This window comes from Oncorhynchus mykiss, unplaced genomic scaffold, assembly GCF_013265735.2.
Source record: "Oncorhynchus mykiss isolate Arlee unplaced genomic scaffold, USDA_OmykA_1.1 un_scaffold_169, whole genome shotgun sequence".
Taxonomy (NCBI): domain Eukaryota; kingdom Metazoa; phylum Chordata; class Actinopteri; order Salmoniformes; family Salmonidae; genus Oncorhynchus; species Oncorhynchus mykiss.
Genome location: NW_023493669.1, coordinates 832,501 through 845,115, shown reverse-complemented (window position 1 = coordinate 845,115; position 12,615 = coordinate 832,501). Strand labels below are relative to the sequence as shown.

The 12,615-nt window shown below is 48.0% G+C and overlaps 1 protein-coding gene across 1 annotated transcript in view; it reads right to left on the bottom strand.

Annotated features, from left to right (window-relative positions):
* The window catches only part of LOC118947579 (caskin-1-like), a 111,731-nt gene that overhangs the window by 49,176 nt on the left and 49,940 nt on the right, over window positions 1–12,615 (bottom strand). The window contains exons 8-11 of the mRNA XM_036972508.1: window positions 11,204–11,312; window positions 10,116–10,210; window positions 9,665–9,782; window positions 3,291–3,389 (exon numbers count right to left, since the gene is read on the bottom strand). Coding sequence (XP_036828403.1) covers window positions 3,291–3,389; window positions 9,665–9,782; window positions 10,116–10,210; window positions 11,204–11,312 — 421 coding nt within the window. The remainder of the gene's footprint in view (window positions 1–3,290; window positions 3,390–9,664; window positions 9,783–10,115; window positions 10,211–11,203; window positions 11,313–12,615) is intronic.

Below are 12,615 nucleotides of genomic sequence, written 5' to 3'. Positions count from 1 at the left end.
CACAGGCACAGAAACACAGGGCCTTCAGAAAGTATTCACACCCCTTGACTTCCTCCACATTGTGTTTTGTTTCAGCCTGATTTTTAAATGGATGACATCATTTTTGTTTATCTTTTTTTTTTTACCCCCTTTTCTTCCCAATTGTGATATTTTCTCATCACTCATCGCAGGCTCTGGAGAAGCGAATGTCGAGTCATGCGTCCTCTGAAACATGACCCGCCAAACCGCGCTTCTTAACACCCGCCCACTTAACACAGATGCCAGCTGCACCAATATGTCGGAGGAAACACGTTCAATTGACGACTGGAGTCAGCCTGCAAGCACCTGGCCCGCCACAAGGAGTCGCTAGAGCGCAATGAGCCAAGTAAAGCCCCCCCCCGACACCCCAAAAAAGCAGACATTGAATATCCCTTTGAGGTATTAATTACATTTTGGATGGTGTGTCAATACACCCAGTCACTACAAAGATACAGGCGTCCTTCCTAACTCAGTTGCCGGAGAGGAAGGAAACCGCTCAGGGATTTCATCATGAGGCCAATGGTGACTTTAAAACAGTTACAGTGATAGAAAACTGAGGATGGGTCAACAACATTGTAGTTACTCCACAATACTAACCTGATTGACAGAGTGAAAAGACGGAAGCCTGTACAAAATAAAAAACATTCCAAAATATGCATCCTGTTTAAACAGGAAGCACTAAAGTAATACTGAAAAAAATGTGGCAAGGAAATTCACGTTTTGTCCTGAATACAGAGTGTTTGGAGCGAATTCAAAACACGTCACATGCTGATCTGTTTCACCTGTCCTTGTGATTGTCTCCACCCCCCTCCAGGTGTCGCCCATCTTTCCCATTATCCCCTGGGTATTCATACCTGTGTTCTCTGTTTGTCCGTTGCCAGTTTGTCTTGTTTGTCAACTCAACCAGCGTTTTTGTCTCAGCTCCTGCTTCCCCCCCAGTCTATCTTTTTCTCGTCCTCCTGGTTTTGACACTTGCCTGTCCTGTCTCTGAACCCGCCTGCCTGACCACTCTGCTTGCCCCTGACCCGACTCTGAGCCTACCTGCCGTCCTGTACCTTTCCCCCACTACTCTGGTTATCGACCCCTGCCTGCCTTGACCTGTCGTTTGCCTGCCCTGTTGCTGTAATAAACATTGTTACTCCGACACAGTCTGCATCTGGGTCTTACCTTCGAACCTGATAATACAACGCATTACTGAGTTTCACTCTCCATATTTTCAAGCATAGGTGGTGGCTGCATCATGTTATGGGTATGCTTGTAATCGTTAAGGACTGGGGAGTTTTTCAGGATGAAAAAGAAACGTAATGGAACTAAGCACAGGTATCCGAAACACATCAGAGTTTTTAAACTTGGTTTCCATTGACCATGCCATATAAATAGGCAGGTAGCATAGCGGTTAGAGCATTGGGCCAGTAACCTAGTGGTTAGAGCATTGGGCCAGTAACCTAGTGGTTAGAGCATTGGGCCAGTAACCTAGTGGTTAGAGCATTGGGCCAGTAACCTAGTGGTTAGAGCATTGGGCCAGTAACCTAGTGGTTAGAGCATTGGGCCAGTAACCTAGTGGTTAGAGCATTGGGCCAGTAACCTAGTGGTTAGAGCATTGGGCCAGTAACCTAGTGGTTAGAGCATTGGGCCAGTAACCGTAAGGTTGCAAGATTGAATCCCCGAGCTGACGAGGTACAAATCTGTCATGCTACCCTAGGCATTTAACCCACTGTCCTCCGGTAGGCCGTCATTGTGAATAACAATGTGTTCTTAACCGACTTGCCTAGTTAAATAAAGGTAAAAAATAAATACAGGTGTTTTAATGAATTATATGAAGAGTGCCTTGGTCCTCCATTCGTTTTGAACACATGGTTAAGACTGATTTCCACCAGACAAAGGGAGAGGAATGCACCTTTCAGCAGGACAACAGCCTAAAACACAAGGCCAAATCTACACTGGAGTTGCTTACCAAGAAGACAGTGAATGTTCCTGAGTTGCAGGTTTTGACTTAAATCTGCTTGAAAATATATGGCAAGACTTGAAAATGGTTGTCTAGCAATGATCAACAACCAATTTGACAGAGTTTAAAGAATGTTGAACATAATAATGGGCAGATGTTGTACAATGCAGGTGTGCAAAGCTCTTAGAGATTTACCCAGAGAGACTCACAGCTGTAATCACTGTCAAAGGTGATTCTAACCAGTATTGACTCAGGGTCTTACCCAGAAAGACTCACAGTATTGACATCAGGGTCTTACCCAGGAAGACTCACAGTATTGACTCAGGGTCTTACCCCAGAAAGACTCACAGTATTGACTCAGGGTCTTACCCAGAAAGACTCACAGTCTTGACTCAGGGTCTTACCCAGAAAGACTCACAGTATTGACATCAGGGTCTTACCCAGAAAGACTCACAGTATTGACTCAGGGTCTTACCCAGAAAGACTCACAGTATTGACTCAGGGTCTTACCCAGAAAGACTCACAGTATTGCCTCAGGGGTGTGAACACATTTGTAAATGAGATATTTCTGTATTTTATGTTGAATAATACTTTGTAATTATGGGGTATTGTGTGTAGATGGGTGAGAAAACACATATTTAATCCATTCTGAATTCAGGCTGTAACAACAAATATGTGGAATAAGACAAAGGGGTTTGAATACTTTCTGATGGCACCATATTCCATTATACATATGTTCAAATATTGACTTATATTTATAAATGAACTATATTAATGAACTATATTAATGAACTATATCAATTAACTATATTAATGAACTATATCAATTAACTATATTAATGAACTATATCAATTAACTATATTAATGAACTATATCAATTAACTATATTAATGAACTATATCAATTAACTATATTAATGAACTATATCAATTAACTATATTAATAAACTATATAAATGAACTATATTAATTGACTATATTAACCATACTAATGAACTATATTAATAAACTATATTAATGACCTATATTAATTAATAATATTAATTGACTATATTAACTATATTAATTAACTATATTTATTAACTTTATTAACTAACTATACTAATTAACTATATTAACTATATTAATTAACTATATTATTTAACTATATTAATTAACTATATTAACTATATTAACTATATTAACTATATTAACTAACTATATTAATTAACTATATTAATAAACTATATTAATGACCTATATTAATTAATAACACACACAACTGCACACATGCACACTCACACCAATACACCTACCAATACACAAACACAACAACACACCCTCGTACCTGCGAGGGGCTTCCGGAGAACCCAGACATCCTCGCTGGAGCCGCCCTGCTGGCCAAGTGTGGGAGAGCCGTGAGGACTGGACTCAGAGCCCCGAGAACCTGACACACACACACACACACACACAAAAACACATGGACACACACAAACACACACACACAAACAAACAAAGACACTGCGATCAACCCCTTCATCACCACTTTACCCTGCTGACACACTACCCCTTATTACCCTGCTGACACACTACCCCTTATTACCCTGCTGACACACTACCCCTTATTACCCTGCTGACACACTACCCCTTAATACCCTGCTGACACTACCCCTTATTACCCCTTATTACCCTGCTGACACACTACCCCTTATTACCCCTTATTACCCTGCTGACACACTACCCCTTATTACCCTGCTGACACACTACCCCTTATTACCCTGCTGACACACTACCCCTTATTACCCTGCTGACACACTACCCCTTATTACCCTGATGACACACTACCCCTTAATACCTCTTATTACCCTGCCGACACACTACCCCTTATTAACCTGCTGACACAGTACCCCTTATTACCCTGTTGACACACTACCCCTTATTACCCCTTATTACCCTGCTGACACACTACCCCTTATTACCCCTTAATACCCTGCTGACACACTACCCCTTATTACCCTGCTGACACACTACCCCTTATTACCACTTATCACCCCTTATTACCCTGCTGACACAATACACAACCACAAACCGCCTTACCTCATCTACACACCAACCATACAACCCCACATTAACCCATCTCTACACCACCATACAACCCCACCTTACCCCATCTACACACCAACCATACAACCCCACCTTACCCCATCTACACACCACCATACCACCCCACCTTACCCCATCTACACACCACCATACAACCCCACCTTACCCCATCTACACACCACCATACCACCCCACCTTACCCCATCTACACACCACCATACAACCCCACCTTACCCCATCTACACACCACCATACCACCCCATCTACACACCACCACACCACCCCATCTCTACACCACCATACAACCCCACCTTACCCCATCTACACACCACCATACAACCCCACCTTACCCCATCTACACACCACCATACCACCCCACCTTACCCCATCTCCACACCACCATACAACCCCATCTCCACATCACCATACAACCCCACCATACAACCCCACCTTACCCCATCTACACACCACCATACAACCCCACCTTACCCCATCTACACACCACCATACAACCCCACCTTACCCCATCTCACACCACCATACAACCCCACCTTACCCCATCTACACACCACCATACAACCCCACCTTACCCCATCTACACACCACCATACAACCCCACCTTACCCCATCTACACACCACCATACAACCCCACCTTACCCCATCTACACACCACCATACCACCCCACCTTACCCCATCTCCACACCACCATACAACCCCACCTTACCCCATCTCACACCACCATACAACCCCACCTTACCCCATCTACACACCACCATACAACCCCATCTACACACCACCATATCTACACACTACCATACAACCCCACCTTACCCCATCTACACACCACCATACAACCCCACCTTACCCCATCTACACACCACCATACAACCCCACCTTACCCCATCTACACACCACCATACAACCCCACCTTACCCCATCTACACACCACCATACAACCCCACCTTACCCCATCTACACACCACCATACAACCCCACCTTACCCCATCTACACACCACCATACAACCCCACCTTACCCCATCTACACACAAAACCACACAACGTCCTTAAATTATTTCTATGTAGTGATACATAGAAATAGGACAAGATAGATTGGCAGACAGAGACGGAGTGGAGACACGTGAGTGAGCAGCACAGGCCATGCGTACCTAATCTATAATATCTAGACTATAACTAACACTAAAACCACCACAAGCAGCACTACTACATGTAGAACTAGTATTAGTACCAAAACAACAACAACAACAACAACAACAACAGATCTATAATATCTAGACTATAACTAACATTTAAACCACCACAAGCAGCACTACTACATGTAGAACTAGTATTAGTACCAAAACAACAACAACAACAACAACAACAAGAGAATGGTCAACACTAACAATGCTGCCAACTAATGGTAGCAATATGACCACTGTTATGATTATTAACAATACTGCAAATAATACTACTACAACTATTGATAATACCGCAAATACTACTACTACAACTAATACTGCTACAAATACTACTACAACTAATACTGCTACTAATACTACTACAACTAATACTGCTACTAATACTACTACAACTAATACTGCTACTAATACTATTACAACTAATACTGCTACTAATACTACCACAACTAATACTGCTACTAATACTACTACAACTAATACTGCTACTAATACTACTACAACTAATGCTGTTACTAATACTACTACAACTAATACTGCTACTAATACAATCACTAGCACTAACCACAGTGATGGGGACACACTACAATAATACTATAGTAATACGATGTACTGATCATAGTATTGATTATATTGAAAATAGTATTGATTATATGATTTATTCACAAGCTAAGAGTTTTAGCTGGATACCTGGCAGGCTTGGCTGCTCCAGACTTGTAGAGAGAGGAGGAGAGGAGAGAGGAGGAGGAGGAGGAGGAGGAGGAGTGGAGAGGCCCAGGGGGAGAGTGGAGAGGTGAGGAGGAGAGAGGAGGAGTGGAGGATAACCAAAGGAGGAGAAGAGAGGTGTGGTTTGCGTGAGAGGAGGATGAGGAGGAAGAGGCAGTGGTAGCATGTGGGAGCGGTGGCCGTTCACCGTGGTAACGAGGCAGGGGGAGGGACAGGGGACGTGCCTACGTAGAAGGAGGGTGTGGCTCTGCTGGGAGAGGGAGGGGCCTAAATACAAACCAGGAAGAGGGAGGGGAAACAACAACAAACCCAAAACACAGACAACCAGTCAAATAAAACTCAATATAAATATAAATTAAAAATATATAAAACAATAATAATAAGTAAACTCAAATATTTATATTAGATATAAACATAACACAATATTATATATTCATAATTAAAAATATAAAACAATATCATTCAAAGTTAAAATATACAAATGTTGATAAAAACAAAATGAAATATAAAAACCTAATAAAACAAATGTAAAAAGATGTAAATTAAACATCTGAAACGGGGGGTGAGATGGGGTGAGGGACGGTCTACGAGGTAATGACAGGTAGTCAGCAGGGACAGTCTACGAGGTAATGACAGATAGTCAGCAGGGACAGTCTACGAGGTAATGACAGGTAGGCAGCAGGGACGGTCTACGAGGTAATGACAGGTAGGCAGCAGGGACGGTCTACGAGGTAATGACAGGTAGGCAGCAGGGACGGTCTACGAGGTAATGACAGGTAGGCAGCAGGGACGGTCTATGAGGTAATGCCAGGTAGGCAGCAGGGACGGTCTACGAGGTAATGACAGGTAGGCAGCAGGGACGGTCTACGAGGTACTGACAGGTAGTCAGCAGGGACGGTCTACGAGGTAATGACAGGTAGTCAGCAGGGACGATCTACGAGGTAATGACAGGTAGGCAGCAGGGACGGTCTACGAGGTAATGACAGGTAGTCAGCAGGGACGGTCTACGAGGTAATGACAGGTAGTCAGCAGGGACAGTCTACGAGGTAATGACAGGTAGGCAGCAGGGACGGTCTACGAGGTAATGACAGGTAGGCAGCAGGGACGGTCTACGAGGTAATGACAGGTAGTCAGCAGGGACGGTCTACGAGGTAATGACAGGTAGGCAGCAGGGACGGTCTACGAGGTAATGACAGGTAGGCAGCAGGGACGGTCTACGAGGTAATGACAGGTAGTCAGCAGGGACGGTCTACGAGGTAATGACAGGTAGGCAGCAGGGACGGTCTACGAGGTAATGACAGGTAGGCAAGCAGGGACGGTCTACGAGGTAATGACAGGTAGGCAGCAGGGACGGTCTACGAGGTAATGACAGGTAGTCAGCAGGGACGGTCTACGAGGTAATGACAGGTAGTCAGCAGGGACGGTCTACGAGGTAATGACAGGTAGGCCGCAGGGACGGTCTACGAGGTAATGACAGGTAGTCAGCAGGGACGGTCTACGAGGTAATGACAGGTAGTCAGCAGGGACGGTCTACGAGGTAATGACAGGTAGTCAGCAGGGACGGTCTACGAGGTAATGACAGGTAGTCAGCAGGGACGGTCTACGAGGTAATGACAGGTAGTCAGCAGGGACGGTCTACGAGGTAATGACAGGTAGGCAGCAGGGACGGTCTACGAGGTAATGACAGGTAGGCAGCAGGGACGGTCTACGAGGTAATGACAGGTAGTCAGCAGGGACGGTCTACGAGGTAATGACAGGTAGTCAGCAGGGACGGTCTACGAGGTACTGACAGGTAGGCAGCAGGGACGGTCTACGAGGTAATGACAGGTAGGCAGCAGGGACGGTCTACGAGGTACTGACAGGTAGGCAGCAGGGACGGTCTACGAGGTAATGACAGGTAGTCAGCAGGGACGGTCTACGAGGTAATGACAGGTAGGCAGCAGGGACGGTCTACGAGGTAATGACAGGTAGGCAGCAGGGACGGTCTACGAGGTAATGACAGGTAGTCAGCAGGGACGGTCTACGAGGTAATGACAGGTAGGCAGCAGGGACGGTCTACGAGGTAATGACAGGTAGGCAGCAGGGACGGTCTACGAGGTAATGACAGGTAGTCAGCAGGGACGGTCTACGAGGTAATGACAGGTAGGCAGCAGGGACGGTCTACGAGGTACTGACAGGTAGGCAGCAGGGACGGTCTACGAGGTAATGACAGGTAGGCAGCAGGGACGGTCTACGAGGTAATGACAGGTAGGCAGCAGGGACGGTCTACGAGGTAATGACAGGTAGGCAGCAGGGACGGTCTACGAGGTACTGACAGGTAGGCAGCAGGGACGGTCTACGAGGTACTGACAGGTAGGCAGCAGGGACGGTCTACGAGGTACTGACAGGTAGGCAGCAGGGACGGTCTACGAGGTAATGACAGGTAGGCAGCAGGGACGGTCTACGAGGTAATGACAGGTAGGCAGCAGGGACGGTCTACGAGGTAATGACAGGTAGGCAGCAGGGACGGTCTACGAGGTAATGACAGGTAGGCAGCAGGGACGGTCTACGAGGTAATGACAGGTAGGCAGCAGGGACGGTCTACGAGGTAATGACAGGTAGGCAGCAGGGACGGTCTACGAGGTACTGACAGGTAGTCAGCAGGGACGGTCTACGAGGTAATGACAGGTAGGCAGCAAGGACGGTCTACGAGGTAATGACAGGTAGTCAGCAGGGACGGTCTACGAGGTAATGACAGGTAGGCAGCAGGGACGGTCTACGAGGTAATGACAGGTAGGCAGCAGGGACGGTCTACGAGGTAATGACAGGTAGTCAGCAGGGACGGACTACGAGGTAATGACAGGTAGGCAGCAGGGACGGTCTACGAGGTAATGACAGGTAGTCAGCAGGGACGATCTACGAGGTAATGACAGATAGTCAACAGGGACGGTGTACGAGGTAATGACAGGTAGGCAGCAGGGACGGTCTACGAGGTAATGACTGGTAGGCAGCAGGGACGGTCTACGAGGTAATGACAGATAGGCAGCAGGGACGGTCTACGAGGTAATGACAGATACAGAGACGGAGGTAGGCAGCAGGGACGGTCTATGAGGTAAGGACAGATAGGCAGCAGGGACGGTCTACGAGGTAATGACAGATCGGCAGCAGGGACGGTCTACGAGGTAATGACAGGTAAGCAACAGGGACGGTCTACGAGGTAATGACAGATAGGCAGCAGGGACGGTGTACGAGGTAATGACAGATACAGAGACGGAGGTAGTCAGCAGGGACGGTCTACGAGGTAATGACAGGTAGGCAGCAGGGACGGTCTACGAGGTAATGATAGATACAGAGACAGATTGGCAGGAGGGACGGTCTACGAGGTAATGACAGATACAGAGACAGAGGTAGGCAGCAGGGACGGTCTATGAGGTAATGACAGATACAGAGACAGGTAGGCAGCAGGGACGGTCTACGAGGTAATGACAGGTAGGCAGCAGGGACGGTCTACGAGGTAATGATAGATACAGAGACAGATAGGCAGCAGGGGGAGGGAAGGAAGACGGAGGGATGGAGGGATGACAAGTTAGGAGACAGCTGAGACACAGAGTGCTGTCTAACCCTCACACACACGCACGCTCACACACATACACGCTGTGTGCTGGTCTCTCTCTCTCTCTCTGTTAGGGGTCAGGGGTCACTGTGTGCTGGTCACCTGGCCTCTTGCTGATCACCTCCACCATGCTGGAGGGGAAGTAGCCGACGCGGTCATTTCCTGTCCGGTTGTCATGGATACAACCCTTCCACCGGCCGTCAGAATGCTGCTCCAGAACCTAACACACACACACACACACACACACACACACACACACACACACACACACACCACACACACACCACACACCACACACACACCACACACACACACACACACCACACACACACACACACACACACACACACACACACACACCACTGGTTAGGTGCATCTGAGTGCATCTGAGTCTGTGTGTACCGTGATGATGTCTCCAGTCTTGATGTTGAGTGTGTGTGTGTGTGTGTGTGTGTGTGTGTGTGTGTGTGTGTGTGTGTGTGTGTGTGTGTGTGTGTGTGTGTGTGTGTGTGTGTGTGTGTGCGTGCGTGCGTGCGTGCGTGTGTGTGTGTACCGTGATGATGTCTCCAGTCTTGATGTTGAGGCTCGTCAGGTCGTAGTTGTTGCAGTACTCTGTCAGAGCTCTGACCTGCATCGCAGCTGACGCATCTACAAACACACACACACACACACACACACACACACACACACACACACACACACACACACACACACACACACACAGAGTCAAACTCAACGTCAAAACACAGAGCTGTTTAATCTCTCTGCTGTCCTGTATGGTTAGTTAGAGTTCAGGGGTTAGGGGTCAGGGGTTAGGGGTTACCTCTCAGGAGCTGTTTAATCTCTCTTCTGTCCTGTATGGTTAGTTAGAGTTCAGGGGTTGGAGTTCAGGGGTCAGGGGTTACATCTCAGGAGATGTTTAATCTCTCTGCTGTCCTATATGGTTAGTTTGAGTTCAGGGGTTAGGGGTCAGGGGTTACCTATCAATAGCTGTTTAATCTCTCTGCTGTCCTGTATGGTTAGTTAGAGTTTAGGGGTCAGGGGTTAGGGGTTACCTCTCAGGAGCTGTTTAATCTCTCTGCTGTCCTGTATGGTTAGTTAGAGTTCAGGGGTCAGGGGTTACCTCTCAGGAGCTGTTTAATATATCTGCTGTCCTGTAAGGTTAGTTAGAGTTCAGGGGTTAGGGGTTACCTCTCAATAGCTCTTTAATCTCTCTGTTGGCCTGAATGGTTAGTTAGAGGTCAGGGGTTAGGGGTCAGTGGTTACCTCTCAGTAGCTGTTTAATATGTCTGCTGTCCTGTAAGGTTAGTTAGAGTTCAGGGGTCAGGGGTTACCTCTCAGTAGCTGTTTGTTCTCTCTGCTGGCCTGTGAGGTTAGTTAGAGTTCAGGGGTTAGGGGTTACCTCTCAGCAGCTGTTTAATCTCTCTGCTGTCCTGTATGGTTAGTTAGAGTTCAGGGGTTAAGGGTCATGGGTTAGGGGTTACCTCTCAGCAGCTGTTTAATCTCTCTGCTGTCCTGTATGGTTAGTTAGAGTTCAGGGGTTAGGGGTTAGGGGTCAGGGGTTACCTCTCAGCAGCTGTTTAATCTCTCTGCTGTCCTGTATGGTTAGTTAGAGTTCAGGGGTTAGGGGTCAGGGGTTACCTCTCAGCAGCTGTTTGATCTCTCTGCTGGCCTGTGTGGCGGTGAACTGGTTAACGATGTCCAGAGCCGTCTGACACAGAGTGTTCCTCACCCCAGCACTGATGCCACTCTACGGGATCAATAACCATCAATCAAAACATCGTCAATACATCCAAGGCTCAAAATTTACATTTTTCATTGGTAGTGCTGATGCTCCCAACTTTAGGAGCCCCACATGAAATCTAGGAGCACCACATGAAATGTAGGAGCACCACATGAAATCTAGAGGTCAGGGCTAGTGGTCAGGGTTAGAGTTTAGGGCTAGAGGGCAAGATACCAGGACTAGATGTCAGGGCTACAGGTCAGGGCTAGAGGTCAGGGCTACAGGTCAGGGCTACAGGTCAGGGCTAGAAGTCAGGGCTACAGGTCAGGGCTACAGGTCAGGGCTAGAGTTCAGGAATAGAGGTCAGGGCTAGAGGTTAGGGCTAGAGGGCTACAGGTCAGGGCTAGAGTTCAAGGCTAGAGGTAAGGGCTAGAGGTCAAGACTAGAGTTCAGGGCTACAGGTCAGGGCTAGACGTCAGGGCTAGACGTCAGGGCTAGAGTTCAGGGCTAAAGGTCAGGGCTAGAGTTCAGGGCTAGAGGTCAGGGCTAGAGGTCAGGGATAGAGGTCAGGGCTACAGGTCAGGGCTAGAGTTCAGGGCTAGAGGGCTACAGGTCAGGGCTAGAGGTCAGGGCTACAGGTCAGGGCTACAGGTCAGGGCTACAGGTCCGGGCTAGAGGGCTAGCGGTCAGTGCTACAGGTCAGAGCTAGAGGTCGGGGCTAGAGGTCAGGGCTACAGGTCAGGGCTAGAGATCAGGGCTAGAGGTCCGGGCTACGGGTCAGGGCTAGAGGTCAGGGCTAGAGCTCAGGGCTACAGTTCAGGGCTAGAGGTCAGGGCTAGAGGTCAGGGCTAGAGGTCAGGGCTAGAGCTCAGGGCTAGAGGCCAGGGCTAGAGGTCAGAGCTAGAGATCAGGGCTAGAGGTCAGGACTAGAGGTCAGGGCTAGAGGTCAGGGCTAGAGATCAGAGCTACAGGTCAGGTCTAGAGCTCAGGGCTAGAGGTCAGGAATAGAGGTCAGGGCTAGAGGTCAGGGCTAGAGTTCAGTGCTAGAGGTCAGGACTAGAGGTCAGGGCTAGAGGGCTATAGATCAGGGCTACAGGTCAGGGCTACAGGTCAGAGCTAGAGGTCGGGGCTAGAGGTCAGGGCTACAGGTCAGGGCTAGAGGTCCGGGCTACAGGTCAGGGCTAGAGGTCAGGGCTACAGGTCAGGGCTACGGGTCAGGGCTAGAGCTCAGGGCTAGAGGTCAAGGCTAGAGTTCAGGGCTACAGGTCAGGGCTAGACGTCAGGACTAGACGTCAGGGCTAGAGTTCAGGGCTAAAGGTCAGGGCTAGAG